At 45.8% G+C, this 23,048-nt stretch overlaps 1 protein-coding gene across 2 annotated transcripts in view; it reads right to left on the bottom strand.

The window, feature by feature from the left end:
- LOC146862330 (cilia- and flagella-associated protein 337-like) overlaps nt 1–23,048 on the bottom strand; it is a 336,132-nt gene that overhangs the window by 131,916 nt on the left and 181,168 nt on the right. For both annotated transcript variants that reach the window (XM_085641532.1, XM_085641531.1), the window contains 4 exons: nt 21,650–21,735; nt 21,501–21,555; nt 12,913–12,958; nt 10,533–10,595 (listed from right to left, as the gene is read on the bottom strand). In XM_085641532.1, coding sequence (XP_085497658.1) covers nt 10,533–10,595; nt 12,913–12,958; nt 21,501–21,555; nt 21,650–21,735 — 250 coding nt within the window. The remainder of the gene's footprint in view (nt 1–10,532; nt 10,596–12,912; nt 12,959–21,500; nt 21,556–21,649; nt 21,736–23,048) is intronic.

Raw genomic sequence — 23,048 nt, 5'->3', positions numbered from 1 at the left:
GACTCGCCGATCCGGCCGGAGGAGGTGATTTCCGCCATCTCGAGGCTCAAACTAGGCAAGTCCCCGGGCCCCGATGGCTTTACGGCTTTATTCTACAAGCAATTCTGCCCCTTGGTCACCCCGATCCTCACACGACTCTTCAATTCGTTCGACACGTTCGGGGAGATGCCCTCCTCCTTTTTGGACGCTGCTATCGTGGTGATCCCCAAACCCGGGAAAGATAGCACACAGTGCGGTTCCTACCGACCGATCTCCCTTTTAAACGTGGACCTCAAGCTGTACACGGGGATTTTAGCGGCCCGTATTGCGCCGCATCTGCCGAACCTCATAGATCCGGATCAGGCAAGCTTTATTCCAGGCCGCCAAACGAGCGATCACACGAAGCGGGTCCTACATCTCATTGAGAAGGCCTCTCGATGCCCGGCCGATTACGCCCTCCTGGCGGTGGATGCCGAGAAGGCCTTCGACCGGGTGCACTGGCCCTATCTTGAAGCGGTCCTGCAACGGTTCGGCATGCGGGACAAAATGCGGGCGCGCATACTCAACTGCTACCGAGAACCCCACGCATCGGTCCGAGTTAATGGCCACACCTCTGAGCCATTTCGGATTTCACGGGGCACTCGGCAGGGCTGCCCCCTCTCCCCGTTGCTTTTCGCGATGTACATGGAGCCCCTTGCCCAGCATATACGACAAGACAGCCAGATCACCGGCATTCGTTTCGGGGGGACACCCACACGATCTGCCTCTACCCCGACGATGTTCTATTGACCTTCAGGGAGCCCTTAACGTCCCTGGGAGCGATCCTCGAGGACCTCACCGCGTTTGGGGAACTATCCGGCTTCAAAGTTAACGTTGCTAAATCAATGGCGCTCTCCCTCTCTCTCACACCGGGAGCGGTGGCAGACCTCCGTGCAACTTACCCGGTTCCCTGGTCGTCGGAGCCAGTCCCCTATCTCGGGGTGCAGTTGACCGCTACGATTCCGAGCATTCGGACCCTGAACTACGAGCGTCTCTCTTCCACCATCAAAACTGATCTCCAGCGCTGGCGACACCTGCCGCTCTCGTGGCTTGGGCGGGTGGCGGCCATTAAAATGACGATACTGCCCAAGATACTGTATGTGTTCCACACGCTCCCCATATACCCACCGAAGGGCTGGATCAAAAAGGTCCAATCCGAATTAGCACGCTTCATTTGGCAAGGCAGGAAACCACGCCTCAAACGCCAGATTAGTTCTCTCCCGCCGGAACACGGGGGCATTGGAGTCCCCGATCTCAAGCTCTACTTCCAGGCCGCTCAGCTACGCTACCTGGTGGAATGGATGAGGCCTGAATCCGAAAAACACTGGCTGTTCCAGGACCGGGCGGTGGCGGGGACTACCCTGGCTGCGATCCCGTTTCTGCGCCGGGAGCAGCGGCCCCCTAACCTATATGCCTCGTGGGTGACCCAGGCGGTGGTACGGATCTGGGATCAGACCGGCGAAGGACAAGAGCTGACGTCATTCCCCTCACCCCTGACCCCCCTGTTCGGGAATTCCGATTTCCCGCCGGGGCTCCCGGAGTCCTCCTTCCCGGGTTGGCGATACTCCGGCTGCAGAGCATTAGGGGTCCTGTACAATGAGGGCCGGTTCATCCCCCTGGCGCGGTTGGCAGCGGACTATGGAATTCCGGCCAAGGACTTGATCGGCTATTTGCAGATCAAACACTGGGTCACGCAGCCGCGGGAGAAACGGGCAGCGCAACGCCGGCTCACAACGTTCGAACGTTGGCTGATCACACGTCAAACGGACAAAAAGCTGACATCCGATCTTTATAAGACGCTCCTCTCGTCACATTATCACTCATACCACGCAGGGAGGGCATGATGGGAGAGGGACCTGGGAAGGGACCTATTGGCAAAGGAATGGGAGGGTAGCTGCTATAGGGCTCGCCACACGGCCACACACATAGGGCTCACTGAGACGTTCACTAAACTGGTGACCTATTGGTACTACACGCCGGAACGCCTACATCGCATGGACAGCTCACGCAGCGCAGATTGCTGGAGGGGGTGCGGTCAGCTGGGCACCTTGGTACATGTTCTCTGGGACTGCCCCTTGCTATCCTCGTATTGGCAACAAATCCTGGATGAGGTGGACAGATACTTTGATACAGAGCTGCCCCGATTCCCTGCCTACATCATCCTGGGGGTCCCTAACACCATTACTTATCCCTTGAAGTCCCACAGGGGGAAACAGATAGCCCTGGCACTAGGGGCGGCCACACAGTGCCTGTTAGCCTGCTGGAATGCACCCCGCATACCCCCACACTTAGAATGGCTGCACCGCCTCTGGCATATCTTAGGGATGGAGCGTATCTCTCTGACACTGGCGGGGAAGGGCGCCTCCTTTGCGGAACTGTGGCAACCGTTCCGGTCCCTCCTGTCCCAGGACTTCCGGGAGCTGACTTGTCCCCGATACCTGCGCCTCCTCCGGCTCAGTACTGACCCGGAGGATGGGGAAACCACTTCGACGCCATGATTAACACACTGGCTCCGGGGTGGCCCTTTACGCTTGGCTTGCGGGTCCCTTTGCTCCTGAGACAGGATTACAATTCTTTGCTTCCTTCTTCTTTCTTTCTCTTCTCTGACTTTCTTGTTAAAGGGGTACGGGGGTGGGCGTGGAGAAAGGGAGGGTGAGGGGTTATTGGGGGGTTCGGGTTAGGGGTGGGGGGGAGAAAGGTATAGCGGCTGTCGGGCCTCGCAAGCATCCCTTCGATTTCCCACCCGACTGTTAGCGGTGGAAGCGAGCTATGTTGATCTTATCCCTGATGGGGTCGGGGATAGTATAATTGCCTGGTGCTATATTTTTCTCTGTGGAAAACCTTAATAAAAGATTTAAACCTAAAAATGTGGCAAATCTGTAATATGAAACCCCTCTGTTGCATTCGAACATGTAACAATTCCAAATTAGTGTGTCCAAGATGAGCGAATAACTACCAGGCTAAGGCTTCCATTTATTTGAAAGGGACAACACTATGTCAAGAGACAGGCGCTGCTTGCTATCTAGGTAATAAATTAATGTAGTGAGCTACCGGGCCTCAGAAGCCCTGCTGCTGAAGTGTACTATTTTGAAGGTGAATAAGCACATGTTCAGGTAAACTGCGGTCACTCACAGTGAAGAAAAGCCAATTTCTAAAGTGAGTTGGCCAGTTGCCCCATGCTGTATACTGCGGTGGGAGGAAGTAAAATGTGAATAACAGCTGGACAGACCAGACACCTCTTCTCCACCAACCTGGCCACTATCCCACAGATCCACAAGACCATGGCCGGAGGAAGATCCTTCTCCTACCTTGCCGCAAAGACCTGGAACTCTCTCCCACTACATTTCAGGCAATCCCCCTCACTGCCTCAATTCAGGAAGGACCTCAAGATCTGGCTCTTCGACTGAACTGGCTCATCGAATGAACTGCAGAATACACCCCCCAGGGCCTTGAGACCCTAACAGGTGATTAGCTGCGCTCTATAAGAACCCTGATTGATTGAATGTGGAGGACAGCTGATCAAATGCCCTCTGATGTATGTACATATATATGTATTTTTTATGAATGTTTCTGAAAACATAAGTCTGGCAATTATCAAGTACAATAAACAACCTACATTCTCCTCCACACTCAACTCCAAAAATTTAATTTTTCTCTCTGCAACAGATCTTTCTATCTATTTCCCAGCTAAAATTACCTCTTCTAGACAATCCCTTGCTATATTCATCAGTGCTTCTCCCCAACATCCTACATTCCCATAATCCCCTACCTCACTCTACCAAACTGTCTTACTTTACTACTACATCATCCACTGAGCTTATCAAAATACTAAAATATGTTAAACCTTTCTGTGCTCCATCTGATCCTTTCTTGCTCTCATTTATAAGGTGCTCCTCTCTGCGTACCTCCCTCAGCAAGCACTCACTCATTTGTTGCAACTGCTTTTAATTCCTTAAATCTGCTGTGGTTGTACCATTAACAGAAGAAACCCATAACAACCCTACTTTCCCCACTATTTATCACCCTGTGTCTCCACTCCCATTCTACTCCAGAATGCTTGTCTTTCAGTGCTGATGTTATATCTAACTTCCAACAATCTGGTTAACACTCTTCTCTTTAATTGTTGTTTCATGCCTAACTATCATTATCACCTTTGTTAGCTATAACCACCTTTCATCTAGCCTCATACTTCATCTTTCTGCAGTCTATAATACTGTTGATCGCCCTACTCAACTATTCACTTTCAAGACCCTTGAAAACACTGGCTGTGCCCTCAAATGGCTTTCCTCCTATTTGTCTAACCAGACCTTCTCTGTTGCCTGACAATCAAAGCAATCCCGTCTCTCTCTCCCAGGGCCTGATTCATATGTTGGCGGGAAGGATAATCTGTTGTGATGGAGTTTCCTTACTGCACGCCTGATTTACATGCAAGTGGGTCTTCGGTGTAATCACGGCAGAGGCTACCTCGTCTACGCCATGGTTAGATCCCGACAAACATCCCGACGGAGTAAGGGCCGTCAGAGGTTGACCTCTATGTCTGCCCACCTAATTTCGATGGGTAGACATACAGGTCAGTTTTCACTGCCTGTCACCAACAGGAAAACCCTGGCAGTAAGTGGTAGGGAAAGCTGTCTAATGCCCCCCTACTCTTGGGATATAACTTCCACTTTGGGGTTTTGTTTTTGAAAATAAAAAAATTTGACTTTGCCTTACGGCTCCATCATGTTTGAAGAAGCCATACGGTAAAGTTACAATGCATTACCAGAAACAACCTTGACGGATGTTCCTGTTAATGCTTGAAATGTCAGTTGGCCCAACAGACATTTCTAAATTTGGCTTTTGGGACATCTGCCAGGTGAATGGAGTAAAATGATCTGTTGCCCTAGTGGAGGATTTGGCCTGACCACCAAAAAATTAAAGAGGCTCTTAGCCATGGATCTTCTCCTTTTCTCACAGCATAACATCCAGTAGAGTTTGTACGGGGTGCCTCAGTGGTATTATATCATCTTTTGGTTTCCACCTACCATCCATATGAAGATAACACCCCGATCATCTTCTCCTTCTCATCTCTGACTTTCTCAATGCTTGTCATAGTGGGATGGCTCCTCAGCCCCCTAATGCTGAACAGTGGTTTTATACTTACCTTTCTCAGCCACACTGACCTCTATTCCTTACCTTAATCTACTTTCCACCTGACACACAGCACTGACTTTTGCCCCATCAGCTAGAAACCCTGACATGGTCTTCAGTCCTTATATGTTTATGGAATCTTTCATAATCACTGCTGCAATGTATCAGGTCCTAAATATTTGCCAGACTAGTCCTTTGTAGGAAAGTAGAAACTGCTCTTATGGTTACTCCCACTTTTTGCCTGGTGCTAAGCTGTTAATGAAAAGTCTGACTGGGATCCTGCTGATTAGGACCCCATTCTCTCTGCTTTCCCCGCTAACGTGTTATGTTCAGTACTTAGGTACATCCCAAATTGGATCCTAAGGTACCCTTATCAGTCCCTAGTATATGGTACTAAGGTACCCAGGGCAATTGTACCCCAGTGGTCCCCCATGGGCTGAAGCATGTAATATGCCACCCATGAGAGACCATTCAGACTGTTACAACAGGCCTGCCATTGCAGCCTGTGTAAGTTGGTGCTAGCGCCACTTACGAAAGATATAGGTCTCCTATATCTACGGTCACTGCACTTAAAACATATAAGTCACCCCTAAAGCACGCCTTTACAATCTTGAGGGAAGGATGTTTGGTTCTAAGTGTGAGGGTGTCCCTGCATGACCAAGACACCCCTACAGCCTACAGAGTCCATTCTACCGGGTTGTAAGTGAAGCAGCCATATACCCTATAGAGGGGCACCGCGTAATTATGCGATGACCATCTCGAAATCGGCTGCTACGAATCCTATCATGTTTAGTATCAAACATGTTGGCTCATACCCCTACATCGTAAATGGTGTGGGAGGTATGGTTCCAAGCACTGGAACAGGCCTCCATTAGGCTCTCTGTGCTCCCTGTACCAGTCTTCTAGACCCGGACAGCACAAAATGGCTGCTGCCGACCAGAGACACGATTCTGCCCTCCTGCTGCTGAGCCAAGCTCGAGCAGGGGAAGGCAAAAACAATAGGTATCCTGTTACAGGGAGGTGTGACCACCTCCCTGACAGGATTTAGTGTATTGGGGCCGTGTGGGTGCGCTTGCCAGCGTCACTCAGTCTTCATGAGGGGCACATTTGGTGCTTCCTTGCATAGTTCAGATCAAACCAGCTCTGGGAGCCGTTGGCACCCACTCTGGTGTGAAACTGGACAAAGGACATGGGAGTATCCTCCCCCTGTCCAAACCCTTCCCTGAGAGGGTCCCTTGAATCATCCCAACCCTTTCCTTAGGGTACTTAAGGGCTTACCTGGGCTTAGGTCCCTAGATTCGTCATGGGACACAATTCAATTCAGACACCACTTCAACTTCTACCGTCTGGGCACTCTAGACGTTGCTAGACTTCGTTTGGGCTCGAGTTCATCTGCCTTCCAGTCTGCTGCATTGTCTGTGCCTGTGCACCATACAGGAACCTTCCAAGACCTGTGGGCATCCAACACAACCTGAAGGAATCTCCCTTGGAGTGAAGGAGTCACTTCCCTGCATCTGCAGGCCCGCAACTAAGCTGACCGGCCTGCTGATCCTGAGTTCTCACGGACTCCCGAAGGCTCAGCAACACCGGTGGTGGTTCACCATAGCTCTCTAGGTATGCCCTGCCCTCTCACATGGTTTGAGGCCAGTATCCCTCATAGGAGCCGCAGGGACTGAACTCCTGTGCACTGCGTCGACTTGGTTTTGCAAAGGCTTGTTGGCTTCCTTCCACCAAGATCCTCGGGCTCCAAGTAGCCCCAACCTCAAGCTTCTCCAGTGACTAGAATATTCATCTGCACCGTGGTCTGCATCTTTTGGTGAGCTGCTCGAGGTCCTCTTGCGACTCCAGTGCCTCCGGCACGTGGGTCCTGATGAGGGTCACCTTTGTTTCTTTTGGTCTTCCCTGACTGTTCGCAGCCTGCCCTGACTCCCCTGCTTGTGGAGAGTCAGGACAGACTCCTCTACTCTCGATATCAGATGTGGGACAGCTTGTGCACGTCTCCTGGTCTTCCACAGCGTCGCCTGGTCCTCACAGCTGCAGAGTCAAGGTCACCGTCAACTTTCCTATAACTCCCGAGATCGGTGGGCATTCATCTACCAGGTCTCCGGGTCACTCCTGAGTGACATAGACTCTGCCCCCTCTGCTTGCAGGTACTCTTCAACTTGAATCCACCTTCGGAGTTCACTGGACACTTTCTCCTCCTCCAGCAGCGGCATTTTCCTGAAGTCCTCCATTGGGTCCGATGGCGTTTACCGACACCAGTTCACACCTATGCACCCAGCTTCCCTGGTGTAGGTAACATGGGTACTAGGGTATCCACAGGTGGGGTGGCTCTCCAACCTTCTGTCTTCCACTGGGTTTCTTCAAGGTCCACTGGGAAGGGTCCTTAATCTATAAAATTGCAACCGCGAGTCACACATTGATTTCCCACACTTCACACATCTCTATGGGGTTCCTAGTAACTCACCTTGGTTGGTTCCTAGGGTACCTGACACTTCTTCATCCCCTGGGCATTGTCCTGACATGAGTCGTGGGTCTTATGTCACTTTCTTAGTATATGGTTTGGCCCCCCCTGGTGTCCATTGTGTATTCTGTGCTATTTACGTGATTTCTATTCAAAGTATTGTGTTCATTGTGAATATCTCCGGGTAGGAGATATCTGTATGTGTTAGTGAGTATTATATAATAAAAACATATTTTTATAAATAAATTGTGCTCTTTTTTACTTAATCTATACCGATAAGATTGCATTCTGGTGAAACAAGCTGCTTTACACTCCTTCTGGACTAAGCCTGAAGGCTGTTTTCCACAGCTACCACTTAGAAAGCTTTCTAAGGTTGTCTAAGAACTTCTAAATCAGCATAAGGGTTGCCTGGACAGGTGCAGGGTGTCCACTTGCATAAGTGTACATCATATACCAGGCCAGCCTCTCACACCCTTGCATGCTTTTTGCTACTAAAAGCAGTGGTGTAACTAGCTGTTGCGCCGCCCGTGGCAGTCACTGGGTTTGCTGCCAGGCAGCCACATGAAAAGCAGGGGGGTGCTGACGAGTCCCGCAACGTCCGCCCCGGGCGGCCACAACAAAGAGCAAGGGCTTGGGACAGCAGGCCCCAAAACCCCCCACGCTCCCCTTGCTATGCCACTCCTAAAAGGCAGTGGACTATTGCAACAGTTTACGATTGGGATTTCCTCATTCATTATTCTCTCCTCTGGAGACTGTCTCAACCTTTGCTACCAGCATTTCGACGATCTCCCTACTAGCGTTTGACCTCACATTATTGTCCAAACTTACTGGTTCTCTGCTAAGAGCAGAGCATGCTACAGACTTCTATAAACAGTTTTCAACAGCTGCGGTCCGTGCAGGTAACAGCGGTGGGGCGGTGGGCCGAGTAAGGGGGGATTTTGAGGGACGATGCAGAGGGAAAATTAAATAAATAATTATTTTTCCCTCTTCACCGTCCCTCGAAATCCCCCCTTACACGCCCCACTGTCTCACTGCTGTTACCTGCACGGACCGCAGCTGGTTTTTAAAGCACTCTTGGGCTATCACCAGACTGCCTAACATGATACTCACTCACCATAAACTGATATATGCTAACCACCTCCTCCTAACTTCACCCAAACCACTCTACGTCCCTTCCAGATTCCAGTCTTTCCCCTTTACAGTCCCTCCAGTCGGACTCCCTTGCACTGTCAGTTTGTGCCAGCCCCTCATCTCTTCAGTTCAAATGAACCTTAGAAAAAGCACCTATCACTATTTGAAGGTCAAAAATAAATAATCAACAAGTGCACATGTCAATCAAACAATGAAAATATGTGAATGTGGAAGTATGCCAAATACAGGAAACATTGCCTTTCACCGAATCTCATTGTGTGTCACCAACTTGGTTTGTTTTGTATTGGACTTCTGACTCTCCTGTGTTTCTGTTAACCAGTGACCTTAATTCACACAGGAGCACTTCTATACGTGAAACAGTTTACTATAGTATGAACCATATTTATTGCCCTGTTGTATATTTCCCATCAAATTGTTTTAGGCTTTTTCTGTAACTAAATAGATAAATGAATCGGGGTATGAACAAGTTGATTGAGCCGCAAAGCCAAAATGAGAACCCTAGAACGACATAAACCTTAAATCAAACGTAAATTATGTCTGTGAACCTAACATGACCCATTAAAAAGGAACATAGCATTGTCAAATACAAAACAACACCAGAGCACGACCCTGCCAGCAATCACATACACAGAACATAACCCCAAAAATTGGATTATATCGGAAGAAAACGTTGGTCATTCTGGACAGCTCTGCAATGTGCAAAACTGAACCTGGAAATGCCCTAAGTACTGTATTGCACGGAAATTGCATTTACATCATGCTTCTTACCCCTGATGAAGCAATTAGGTTTGCTGGGTGACGGGTAGCATGATATTCTGTTGTGTAAGTGCTTTGTTGGAAGTGTGGTGAATTGCAGTGTTGCCTATTTGGGAGGTGTTTTAGTGGTGTGCATTACAGACAAGAGCGGTGCTCTTATCCTAACTTAGGTCACATCACAGCACAGCACATAAACGAGTACTGGACGTAAGGAAAGTGAGGAATAAAACGTCTGCAATATACATTAATTTATACTTGTGTCCAGTTGAAAGGCTGTGAGTTGTCATTCTGGCTTCGGTGGGAAGTGCTTGGGTACCATGCGTGATGTGCAGTGAAATGTACTTCTCATGTCGCTGCCACCATGTAGCAGTGCTTATCAGGAGGCTGAAGCAAAGTAGTCTGAGAGACAGCAGGGCACGGGGAATTGTCTACCATCTTCCTACACAGGGCAAAGGTTCTCATTCTTGTAGGATTCAAGCTACAAAGAAGCAACCTACAGGAATACAGTGATTACAGGCAAACATGGTAAATGCTCTTTGGAGTTCACCCATTATGGTTGAACTTGGTATTGTTATTGCCACAGAAATACTGAACATGTAATTAAAAGTATTCCTCATGGGATTGATGGTTGACATTAAGTAGTTTCCATACAATGTGACAACCTACAAAGCAGTGTTTTGGAAGCTAGGATGTTCTCAGCCCATTGATGGAGTTTGGATGTCTGATTGGTTTACCACAGTCCACCACAACACAAAATAATACAATACCTTCCACCCTCTATATTCTGTGTGTGATCCTTGCCTGCATTCCCTATGTGCTGCTCTTTTATAATACACGGCTTACAAGTAAAGGAGACCAATATATATGCAATTCCAGTTGGAGTTAGTGTTAACAATTTTCCTGCAGCAGTCCTCCTCAGTAGTTAGCACTTCCTCCAGAAATTAACACACTTTCCTTTACTAAATCAGGACCAGAGTCTGAAAAAGGTTATCAGGGAATGTGTGTTTCTTACCATCTTGTTGCTCCATTCTGATTGTGACTTTCGCCCCTCTGACACATTTTCATCCTGTTGGTCCTGTGGAAAAAGAGAGCATTATTTGGGGCATAGCTGAGACAACTTTCAAGTCCAAAAACTGTAATGGAAGATTTTCAGCTATGTGACAAATTATATTGTCATGGCCTACATCTGGACTTTAACTGTTTTCACAAATGTAGACTCACAGGTTATACCGGGAGTCTGACACGGCTGTGAAGATCCCCAAACAGCTTTGTACACAGGGATAACAAACAGACAACCTTGGATCATATTATACATTGTGCCCCAGGGTGCAAAGGGCGTGTGTGCCCACTTTGTGTCCTCCTGGGGCACAAAGGTATTACAGAAGGGGCCTCAGATTCTTGTGCAGCCACTTCTGTAAAGCTGATAGTGCTGGAACACATAAGGGCATTTCGCATTTGCATGTGGGCATGGCCTCATGCAATTTAGGGAATCTCTTTGCCTCTGTGCCCAGATAGTATTATAGAGGCAGGTGCAGATGCAAAGAGGCCATCAGGAGGCGCACTCACACAGCTCCACAAACAGGTGATGCACTACCAGAGCGCCCCCTGAGGGCAGCCATCTGGAGTGGTAGAGTATTCTCTGGAGTGGCAGAGTATTCATTGTAATAGGGTGTACTTTCCCTGTTTGCACCTGGTGCACCTGTTTAAAGGTGTGTCATGGCACAAACAGGGAAGGTGCACTCTATTTGTAGAATGGCCCATGGTATTGACAAACAGATAAACTCAGGCTATGAGAGCCAGGGCTAGATTGACAATGAAAGCTGCCCTAATGAAAATGTTTAAACCAGCCGGCTCCCCTACTTCCCCCTATCCATCCATTTCCTGTCTCTCTCCTCTGCTTCTCTTCTCTCTCTCTCTCTCTCTCTCTCTCTCTCTCTCTCTCTCTTCTCCATATCTGATCTACCTCTCTCCTGAAGTCCCTGCTGTGCCTGATGTAATTATCCCTGGGGAGCTAGACAAAGTGTTAGAGATGCCAACAGTGGTTCTAGGGCTGCAAAAAAGGGCCTCCAGTGGCTCTGTCCTGCCAAGGAAATGCCCAGTAGAATAAATGGTTAGCCAACCCTGCTGGGAGCCACGCCTACCATGAAGGTTCTAACAACAGTAGCAGGCCTCATCTCTCCTGCTGTTTAGTGTATTCAAGATCAGGTTGGAATCAGAGAGCTGTAGGCAGTAAACCAATGACAACCAGTCAGAAAGCCCAGTACCTTCTATATACTGTAGTAGAAAACCAAGTATAATGGCAGTGATACAGTCCAGTAACTTCTAAAAACAGCACAAAAATACTCACAATATAGATCAATTCAGTGCTGATCTTTATCCAACCAGGACTGTTTCCAACCAATTCTGAACCTCTTCAAATACTCCATACCGTCCATGTAGAACTGGTTCCTAATTCCTACCCATCCAGAATTGTTTCCCATCGTATAACCTGCGACTTGATTCTATCTAGGGGTGGGCGGTAAACTCTGCTCTGCCGGCGAGGTTCGCGGAGTTTTGCCTGGAGCGTGGAGTTCCGGAAAAACTTGCATGGTGGAGTTTTTCTCAAGCTTGGCTTGCCAACGTTAGGTTGGTGAGCGAGAAAAATTGAGACGAGTCCTGGCGCTATTTCTCAACGCGAGCGGTTGTGGCAGGTTGCCACCGTTCGTGCTGAGAAAGCTGTAACTCGAGTAGAAAATCTACTTGAGCAGCAAAAAGAAGCAGAATCCTCTGCTGTAGTACGTGGTGCAGTTTGTGCTGATTTTAGAGTGCAAAACAAGCTCCTGGCACTACAAATCAGCACGAGCGGCTCTACATACCGAAATGTCACTGCTTGCAGAACTCCGCGGAATCTTGCAGAGTTTTTATGTCACTCCACAGAATTCCACTGAGTAAAACTCTGCGAGTTCTGCCCCTCCTAATCATAGCCTTATATCCCTCTGCCAAGGGCTATACCGGTTCCTAAACTTGAGTGCAGTGAGGGCCTGTATTGAACTTTAACAGCCGGTATACCCCAAGCGAGAAGGGCTATAATGCTATTAGAATAGTCTTTCCCATCAGAGTAGAATGTTCTAAATTAAAAAGGGATAACGATAAGCATTGGAATGCAGCAGAAGCTCTATATCGGCGGTGATTGGTCCTCAACCACTTCATTGTCCTCAATGGTGCTCTCAGAATTCCAGTAATAGACCATTCTGTATAAATTCTTTAGAATACAATTAAGACCCCTTGGTTCGAGCAGCATCCCCATACATGAGCAACGATTACCCATAATTCTAAGCTTAAAACTGCACTGCGCTTGGTGCTATCCTTAGAATACTACTGAAAGTGAACCGAACAGTTTCTCAAACACTCACAGGAAAGATGTGGATTCTTCTGTCCCAGCCAACTGATATGATGTACCTTTTAAAATAGGAAAGAAGAAACATTACTGCCAATACTGGGCTCAGCGGAAAGTTTTAAAGACAATTAAAGAGTTAGCCACAATCGAACACGTCAACACTTTACTTCTATTATTAACACGCTGCCCAGGAATGGCCACAAGCAACACAGGGGCTTATTTACAAGCCCCTTGCGCCACCAGTGCATCACTTTTATTATGGGAAAAAGTGACGTACCAGCGGCACAATGGGCTTGTAAATAAGCCCCATAGGGGCATATGTACAAGCCCCTATCACCATCACAACTTCACTTTTACCGACGTTCTGGTGGCGATGGGGGCTTAGCCTTATTTACATGGCAGCGTTAAGTCACTAAACTTGGCTTAACGCTGCCTTGTAAATAAGGCCCCCTTTCATGCTATGCTTAGCGTGAAAGGATGGGCAGTGGGTGTTGCAGTGGGCGTTCCACCACAACACATATTGACACTGCCCCCTATGTCCAAGGGTGGCGTACATAGGAGGCAGCGCCAAAATTAAGACAAGGGAAAACCTGGTCTTAGGTTTGCAAAACGAGGAGAAATGCATTATTTCTCCTCGTTTTTGCTTTTTCCATGTGTGCTGCCTTGTGCATTAAGCTACTGTATAATAAGGGGGCACCCAGTATTCCAACCGCATCTGGGTAAAGTAACAATCACAGAAAACAGAGTGATGCGAAGGAACAGATCAAAATGATATTGCTTTCAAAAAATATGAAGGATACCACAAATTACTCCTTCATAACAAGTTACTTATATATTGAAATAAATCATCTATTAGTCATGTCATTGTTTGGACACAGTTTCACTTGATAAATCTCTTTTTATCAACATATCAAATACAATTTCAGATATTCATTTCGAAGAAGAGAAAAACCAAAAACATACAAAACAAAGGACATAAATCCATTCCTTATTCCCCTACAAAAAATAATGGATGTAACCACTATTATCATGAACATTCCATTATTTAAAGAAGCCCCATGCAATAGTACTGGGGGGAAGAAACAATTACACCCCTATCACAATATATTAGTACTATGTATCTTGATTCAACAAAAATTTAAATTCTTCCGGGGCTCTTAGTATTAAACAGTAGTCGACGTGTTTCAGCCCAACTTGCTTGTGGGCCTCATCAGGACTAGGGTATATAAAGATATATCTCCTGGAACAACATCTACAATGTAAACACAAAAATTATTTTACAATATGTACAACTATCTATATATGTACATACAATGTATACAAAATCTAAAAGATATGTAGAACCTCTCTGGGGGTGGCAGTACCATAGGGTCACCAGTTATCACCAACTATAAAGTTCAAAATAATGTATAGATAGAAAGCAACCACCAGCTTTTTTAGCGTGTCTTCATAGTATTTTCTGTTACAATTTTACATGAGATTGATTCAGTCCTCCGTTTTTTCAATTTAGATTTTTCTATGCAGAACCATCTTCTCGCCATGGATATATGAGTGCTTTAGAATTAGACTGCTTGGATTGCTGCGGATTTGGTAATCTCAGAGTGCTTTGTAGTCAGTGTCCCCACATACTTGTATATAGTACACTATATTTCGTGGTTGGCCTTTTTCGTTGGTTGCATTAGGAACCTTCCTGATAGCTATGAGACTTCACTGCACGGGTGTTAGGACTTTCCTGGTGGTTGCTTTCTATCTATACATTATTTTGAACTTTATAGTTGGTGATAACTGGTGACCCTATGGTACTGCCACCCCCAGAGAGGTTCTACATATCTTTTAGATTTTGTATACATTGTATGTACATATATAGATAGTTGTACATATTGTAAAATAGTTTTCGTGTTTACATTGTAGATGTTGTTCCAGGAGCTATATCCTTATATACCGTAGTCCTGATGAGGCCCACAAGCAAGTTGGGCTGAAACGCGTCGACTACTGTTTAATACTAAGAGCCCCGGAAGAATTTTAATTTTTGTTGAATCAAGATACATAGTACTAATATATTGTGATAGGGGTGTAATTGTTTCTTCCCCCCAGTACTATTGCATGGGGCTTCTTTAAACAATGGAATGTTCATGATAATAGTGGTTACATCCATTATTTTTTGTAGGGGAATAAGGAATGGATTTATGTCCTTTGTTTTGTATGTTTTTGGTTTTTCCCTTCTTCGAAATGAATATCTGAAATTGTATTTGATATGTTGATAAAAAGAGATTTATCAAGTGAAACTGTGTCCAAACAATGACATGACTAATAGATGATTTATTTCAATATATAAGTAACTTGTTATGAAGGAGTAATTTGTGGTATCCTTCATATTTTTTGAAAGAAATATCATTTTGATCTGTTCCTTTGCATCACTCTGTTTTCTGTGATTGCCTTGTGCATTAAGCAGCACACATGAAAGTGACAAAATGGCATTTCAGGATTGTTTATGTACGGGAAGGGACACCTTCCTACACATAAACAATCCTCTCCTGCATGGAGACACCATTGCACTATGGTGCAAGGGTGCCTGCGTTGGTGCTACACTGCTAAGTGTAGCTCCATCGCAGGGGAAAACGCAACGCTGCACCATATCCTTGTAAATATGGTTCAGCCTTGCGTTTCTGAAGTGGCGGAGAGAGGCGTTAAGCCAGGAAGGCTAACGCTCTCTCCGCCACTTCCTTGAAAATATCCCCCATTGTTTTTTTAATACTGGGAAAGATAATGGAATAGCTGTTTTTAGCCGCTTTAGTGTTTAACAGAAATTCAGCAACAACAACAAATATCAGGGCACTAGGCAAAAGGTGAAAAATACCTTTTACCTTGACAGCCAGAAGGCGAGTAAAATATTAGAAACTTCAAAAACGGTTTAAACAAAAAGAGTGTACTGAAGGCAAAAGAGGCGTGCAGCACCTGACCATGCAGGAAGTTTTCAACCTTTTGGGACTTTAGCACTAAGTATTTCAGAAGATTTCAGAGGGAGACTCTAGCACAGACAGTACAGGTGTGCAATCTCCTCTAAACTCAATGAACAATCACACCGAGCTTGTAGACCTCAATCTTCTATATTACAAAAAAGCAAGCTTCGAATACAGCAGTTATTGCCCAATACTTAGAGGCTTTTGCTAGGAAGGATACTCAACTCTAAAGATTCACAATTGAAATAAAAATTCGAAATATATCTTTAGGATTCAGATTAGTATCACATATTATTCACTTTTGCAGCCTAAAAACTAGAATATCCTGTAGACAGTGAAGCTTTATGGAGTAATATTATTTTTTTTAAGTGTCTTTCTAAGCAAATAATAATACATTAGCTTATGTTATTTACTTGTTGAAGGTTCTCAAATCGCACTTAGATGTTGCTTCGTGGCCCCACCAAGTGCGCCTGATGCATAAGGTCAGTTGTGTGTTGTATTGGAATAGTTAGTATCAGACAACCAGCTGTATGTAAATCAGAATATAATCTACAACAAAATCAAGAATATCATATCCTAAATTTCATTAAAAAATATCACACCATGGGTGTAGATTTGCTATTATTAATTACAATGGGGTAATATTTGTATAAACAATCTTTAGGATATGAGGTTTATGTCAGACGATATTCTGAACACATATCCCGATACCATGCCCTGGAACCCTTATATTAATCCACATCTCTGAGATGAAACTCATTGTGCCATCTGGCTTCGAGATAAAAGTCGCTAGCTAGATTCTAGTGACAGGCACGCTGAGACTCCAGCAATCATGTTTGTCTTTCTTTAGGTGTGTTGTTGACTGCCGTCCTAAGGCGGATGGATACTTATAAGCGGTGCATCTGCCCAGTGTGTTTCATACTTGTTGGATACACCTTTTAACTTGGGAAATTGTGGTAGGTGCCTAGAAGGCTGGTGCAACAGGAGCTATTTAGGGATTGGTGGGTGAGAGATCTGCCGCAAACTGGCAGGTCTCCTGCCTTGCTAAAGCCATGATTCCCATGCCTTATTTAGAAGTGGTAAACCATCAAAGCGGCAATGACAGAGCCTCAGCCGGCAGTACCATAGAAAACGTTTCACCGGCAGCCTATCCACCACAGGAACCTGCTGCTTTGTTTATATCGGAAGAATAGCCCCACCTACGTGGGGCTTTCCAACATACATACCCAGCCAGTGGCGGCTCCCCCATTGGGGCATGCGGTGGCCCACTGCTTTCTCGCAGTGCGAGAAGGCAGAAACATAAACGGTAAAAACGACCATTTATGTTTCTGCCTTCTCGCATTGCAAGAAAGCAGAAGTGCCTCTGTGCCTGGTTGGGGGAGGGAGGGGGGGCGGTCCTGCTCGAAGGCAGGAGGGGAGTGGCTTGCCCACTGTTGTGGGTACTGACTGTTTGGTCGGTCCTTTAAAATGAGCTGGTTTACCTTGCACAGCTTAGACATGAGGTGATTCAATCAACAGATCTGTGTCAACTGATAGAAGGGAACTATGCCCACACAGGAATGTTTGTGAAAACCTTGACCTAGTATGTTTGCTACCACCTCTGATCAGGCCAGGTCTCACAAGGGCATATTATCAAGCCCATTATCGCCGCTTTAGCGGCAGTTTCCTGCCGCTTAGCGGCGATAATTTTAACGCCATCCTTGATAATATGGCCCTTAATCTCTTTGTCTTGTATGCTCTAGCAGCAGCTTCGTTAGCATCTGGGTGCTGTTCTAGGTGTGCACCATTACACTGACTGGGTCTGATTAGGGAGTGCTGTAGTATGTGCCTTAGCTGCTATGCAATACCTTTTTGCTGCAACAGTTGTGGAGACTCCTACAATGAAGCGAGAGAGAATGGGGACAGGGCTATCTGCAGAAATTCTATCAGGGCCTTTTAGCAACTGGCTGCTGAGTAGACCCTCTTCAGGCACTGGCATTTGGTGGCAGGCCAGGGCGAAGAGGTCAGTCAGCAGATTCAGCTTGCCTCTTGACTGACCCATACCATCCCACTTTGTACCAGTTCCAGGACCAAGGAAGGGAGGGCTCTGCAGAGCATTTGAAAAGCTTCTGTGAGACCAGGGCTGGTGTCTACATGGCAGCCAGTCTCCCAGATGGGAGGAATCATCACCTGAATTCTGTGTAACTTGCTGGAGAATAAGGCAGTCTGCCTAGTTCATAGGAAGTCTACCTGCCTGCTCAGAGAGGGAAGGTGAATATCTGGCCCTGCAAGAGGAGAAGCCCTTCCATGTTCCTGGTATGTAGAACACCCAGAAGAAGTTGACTGACAAGTGAAAGCATCATTGGGATTGACCTTTGCCATGAGGGGTCTTCCTGTCTCCCATAATGTTGTTCTTGTAGTGAACTGATTCAAGAAACTTTGAGCCAAGCAACAACATGCTGACCTGTGCAACCCAAAGGACGAATGCTGCAGCCAACATGTGGCAGAATCCCTGAGGAGCCACTGACAACTGAGAGATGTGTACTGGCCTGGAGGCCACAACTGCTAAAGCAGAGTCCCTAGCAGACCTGCCCAAGACCCAACTGCTGAAGATGAGCACCTGCCAGTTTGGCCTGCGACACTGATAACTTTCAGCATTCTGAGAGACAGGAGTGAGACAGCCGCAACATCTGGGCAACACCAAAGAAGCTGACACATGCGCCACCCAAGCCACATTTCCGATGAGCAGACAATGCAAGGCTCAGACTCCCAAGACTAAAACACTGTAATGTAAATGCACAAAGATAAGCCACCAGTAGGAAGCTGTCCTTACCGGTGAGACTCTTAAGATTCAGAATGTTTGAACTGGCCTTTAAGATGTCGATGTGGCAAAACGTAATGAACTTACACCTGTTCCTCTCACAGGTGAGAACGTTGAATCTTATAGCCGTACCCCTATCTAATTGTATAGCATTCTGTTATTCTGAGATATTAAAGTACTTTCTTTTACAAAAAAGGCAAGTACTGGGCTGGACAGTGATCTATTTTGTCGATTGTTTCACTGAGTTCCGTGTCCCAACCCCTCCCACTGCCTTCTTGAGAAGCCTTTGACAGCTCGTTCCATAAAAGTCAAGGGTGGAAAGGGTTTACTTCGCTCAGGTTGCCGACCCATAATAGGGTGGGCCCCATGACATCAGTGGTAAACAACCTCAACCACCACGGTTGTGGGCCAGTACCCTATCTGTCCTTTGACCCCCTCAATGGGGTATGGTATTCAACAGTACCAATTTAGGAGGGCAAAAAAGCAATTAAAACAGATTGGACTTGCTGCCTTACTGATGTTCAACAAAATCGTTTGAGTTCTTCATTAATCATTAACGTGGGCGTAGTGATCAAAGTAAGCTAATGGAATGATTCATTGGCTAGGAATCTGCTGCAAAAAATCAATGTGTAGGCTAGACCCTTGCCGTGCCCACTCTGCATTCTTCATTCACTCATTCATTGTTAGGTCTGGCCTTTAAGACAGCTTTATCTGTTTTGCGAAACTATTGTTTTTCCTAAACATTAATACATGGTATACATACTTAGAGGGGCTTTTTATCGAGAGGTCTCATCCATTGGTCTGTTAAGCTGTCATTCAAATTTTGCTTCCACCCACCACAGCATGCATACAGCAGGAGGCATTGAGGCCGCTGTGTCCATTGGTTCCCTTAATTTTGAGGCTATTCGCATTATTTATAACCTCATAAGAATAGTTCCTTTCTCTTCAGTGACAAAGCTGCTTCAAAGTGTAATTTTGTCATTTATTTTTTATTTCAACATTAAATATTGGGTATTATTGAGCCTGCACCTTGACTGCCCAGGAGGATGGGGATTTATTTCTGTGTTTTTTAAGTTACTGTTGTAATGTGTTTAAGCAACACTGTCACATTGTAGCTGACTGCGACTGGAGTGCTTGGTTACATTGTGATTTATTCTTGCCTCTATCACAAACAAGAATACTGAAAAATGGCATGGGGCAGCTGGTAGGCTCGTTACTTTAAAAAAATCACTAATAAAACAGCCACATCACAATGTTTTTTGTAAATGTAACATTTTTATTGGCGGCATATGGCAGCCATGTTTAGGTGGTGGTATATTTTCTTTTTTCCTATTTATTTTTGTGGCATACACTTGCAATCAAACTTTTTTTTTAAATCTCTTATAAATCAGCCTGCCAAAATCCGATCTATTGAATTTGCCAATACTGTATAAAGTTGCTGTTATAACACGCCTAGGTAGCATTGTAACCTCATAACAGTCTGCAATTTGGTTGGTAAAACGGCCAAATCTGTAAATATTTTTAAACTTAACATTTTTATTACGAACTTTTGAGGTTTAAATTGAGTCATTTTTTGTGGCATATGCTATCAATAAAAAATTAAATGAATCCGTGTACCAGGTTGCCAAGGCCAGGCCTATTGATTTTGTCAATGCTTGTTTTGGTAAAGCACTGGTGCAACACAACAGAATGCTTCAAAGAGTGGAAGGAGAGGTAGAGGCGGAGCAGTAGAAAAACATTAGCAGGAATATTTTATTTTGCTCTATCCCTCTATGTTTGCTAAAATAAATACCATTATGTTTTGTAATAATAACACTTGTTATTTTAGTTCGAGGGCTGAGCTATTGTCTGTTTAATTATCACCATCATTGATTGACGGTCTGTGTCATGTGTGCTGGGAATCCCTAGGCTCGGTGTAGTTTCAAGTCAAAATACCACTTCTGAACAGCCACCACTGCAGTTGTCATTTAATGATCACACCATAATAGCAGGATGTTCAAGCTAGGTTCAAGAGGACTGGATCCATCCCAGTTCGTTGATTTAGCTTTGCTGCATGAAAATTTAACACATGCAGGTATCCTGAAAATGTGGCATGGATTCGGCCCTCCTGCTGTAGGATGGGTACTGCTCATCTAATGCAACCTCAAAAAAGATGCAAAGTACTGAGTGAACAGAAATGAATGTGTCCCACGGCCAGTGCTTAATTTGTAAAAAAAAAAAAAAAACATAAGTGCTGGGGTTCTCATCCGGAGGCCACTGTAGCATGAACCACACATTCGCCCTGCCATGCTGCCAATGAAGGTAATAACACAACTACTAACCATCACACTTGTACATGTTTGACAATTCAGACTATTCCAGGCTCCCAAAGCTATAAGAACTGCTTGGGCGGCAGGTAATAGCCATTTTTAATGTATATTAAATTAATAATTGACTGTTGTGGTCATCTCCACATTAACCAGACATCGCCACCTTGTGGCAGACTGTCAGAAGTACCGGTGTTGATAATTAAGTGCTGGACTGGAAACCACCGCCTCAAATTAAGCACTGGTCCCACCTCTGCTCAGAGGCAATGATGAGACAGTGGAAAGACATGAGTGATGCTTTTCATTCCCTCATTACATTATCTACATTCTCACTGTGCATGCAAACACATCAGCAAAATAATCCACTGCCAGCATGTTATTTCTTCGTCAATCAAAAGGGGGGCAGTAGGAGCATATATAAGAGGGGTCCACTCGGCTCCCAGAGAACATGTTCATATAATCAAAGGTGAGTGAGCCGCACCGGTCTCAATACCTCGATGGCATTGATCATGTCATTACTGCCAGCCTCATACCTTACCTGTTATTGCATATTTCTCCATAAGTGCAGTCGCCAACTTCATCCATGGAGCTGGCTGCAAAATTAAATGAAGATGAATGTATAGATTAGTAATGAAATGTCCTGCCCAGTCATCTATAAGACATAATGGCAGTGAGCACGCAAAATACCTTGTTTCAGGGTCTGTGTGTGGCGAATGGCGCCCGCGCTGCAATCCCATTTCTTCAAGCTGCCATCCCTGCCCCCGGTGACCAGCCTAGAAATAAAACAATTCATAGAGGCTGAGACAAGCCTGGGGGTCTGCCCGTGGAAAGAATGCAGCTTGAAAGGCCAAGGTCAGTAACGTGGCGAGGGTGCCGTGTGCCCTCGTGCAAGAAAAAAAACACAAGGAAAATGGGGCCTTTGGCTGCTGCTTTGATAGTTAAACTCAGCAATCGTCAAAGTTCAATGGACCCCTCAGCGGTCTGGACCTTGGTGCGCTGCACCTGCTGCACCAACAGTACGCTCTGCACAGGTTGTCAAAAACGGATTGCCTCTTATGGTTTATACTACGGAATCACACACTTTCATCATAGATAACACCAGGGCATGAGTCGGGGGTACATGGGGGTGGACGGCGTCCACCCACTTTTTTCAAAGGGTGAACGCCATCCACCCTGCCAAGAATTTGGGCCCCTGAATATTGTGCTGAACTCGTCCCGGTCTAATTTCCAAACACAGGGACACTTTCAGCAGTGCCTGCACGTTGTCTCCTTTCCATCTGCACAAGCAACAACGTGCAGGTAGGGAGGGGATGGGGCTTTCTCATTTAAGACTCCTGCTGGACCCATAAAAAAGGCCGAATTTGAGGGGTCATCAGGCCTCCTTTTGTTCGAGTCTCTTGGATGGGAGCAGTCAGGAGCCTCACACCTGATGCAAATGAAGCGGAGGCAAACAAAGGCTCACACCTTGTTAGCACTTCACACATACTTAAGAGAGGCAGCTTTTCACTTTGTTCAGTCCCTGTTAGGAGATATGCATGCACTGTAAGAATATCAGATGTGTTGGTCTTTCCCAGTATTTACACAACGCACATTGCATTTATATGGAGCTTACTTGCCCTGAGGAGGTGTTGAAATAATTTAAGTATCACTATTTTTTCTTGTATAGAGATACTCATTCCAATGCAGGGTGTCAGAGCGCTTTACATCAACATGTGCAAATTACATGTCCAATAAATTATATAAGTTTGTAAATGAATGTACAGGATGTGTTACATAAAACTGGGGGATTGCAAGGTGTAGAAGTCACATATCATCTTCCATAGCTCACTGTGCTATTATCCTCGCAATGCGCTCAAACGTACACACGATAGACCTGCTAAACATATATGTGAGGGCTATAGATCTGATGTCACTTCTTGTGATGCCACTTCCTGTAAAGTCATGGCTTGTGATGCCACTTTCTGTGATGCCATGTGTGATGTCATGTGCACCGTGATCTCATGCGCCATCATGCTACACGCTGTAATGTCGCCTGCCATGATGTCACTTGCATACTGCCTAACTAGGTTAGTCCCCCACTTCTTTT

This window comes from Triturus cristatus, chromosome 2_2, assembly GCF_964204655.1.
Source record: "Triturus cristatus chromosome 2_2, aTriCri1.1, whole genome shotgun sequence".
NCBI lineage: Eukaryota > Metazoa > Chordata > Amphibia > Caudata > Salamandridae > Triturus > Triturus cristatus.
Note: the sequence above shows the minus strand (reverse complement) of the source record. Positions and strands in the feature narration are given on the sequence as shown.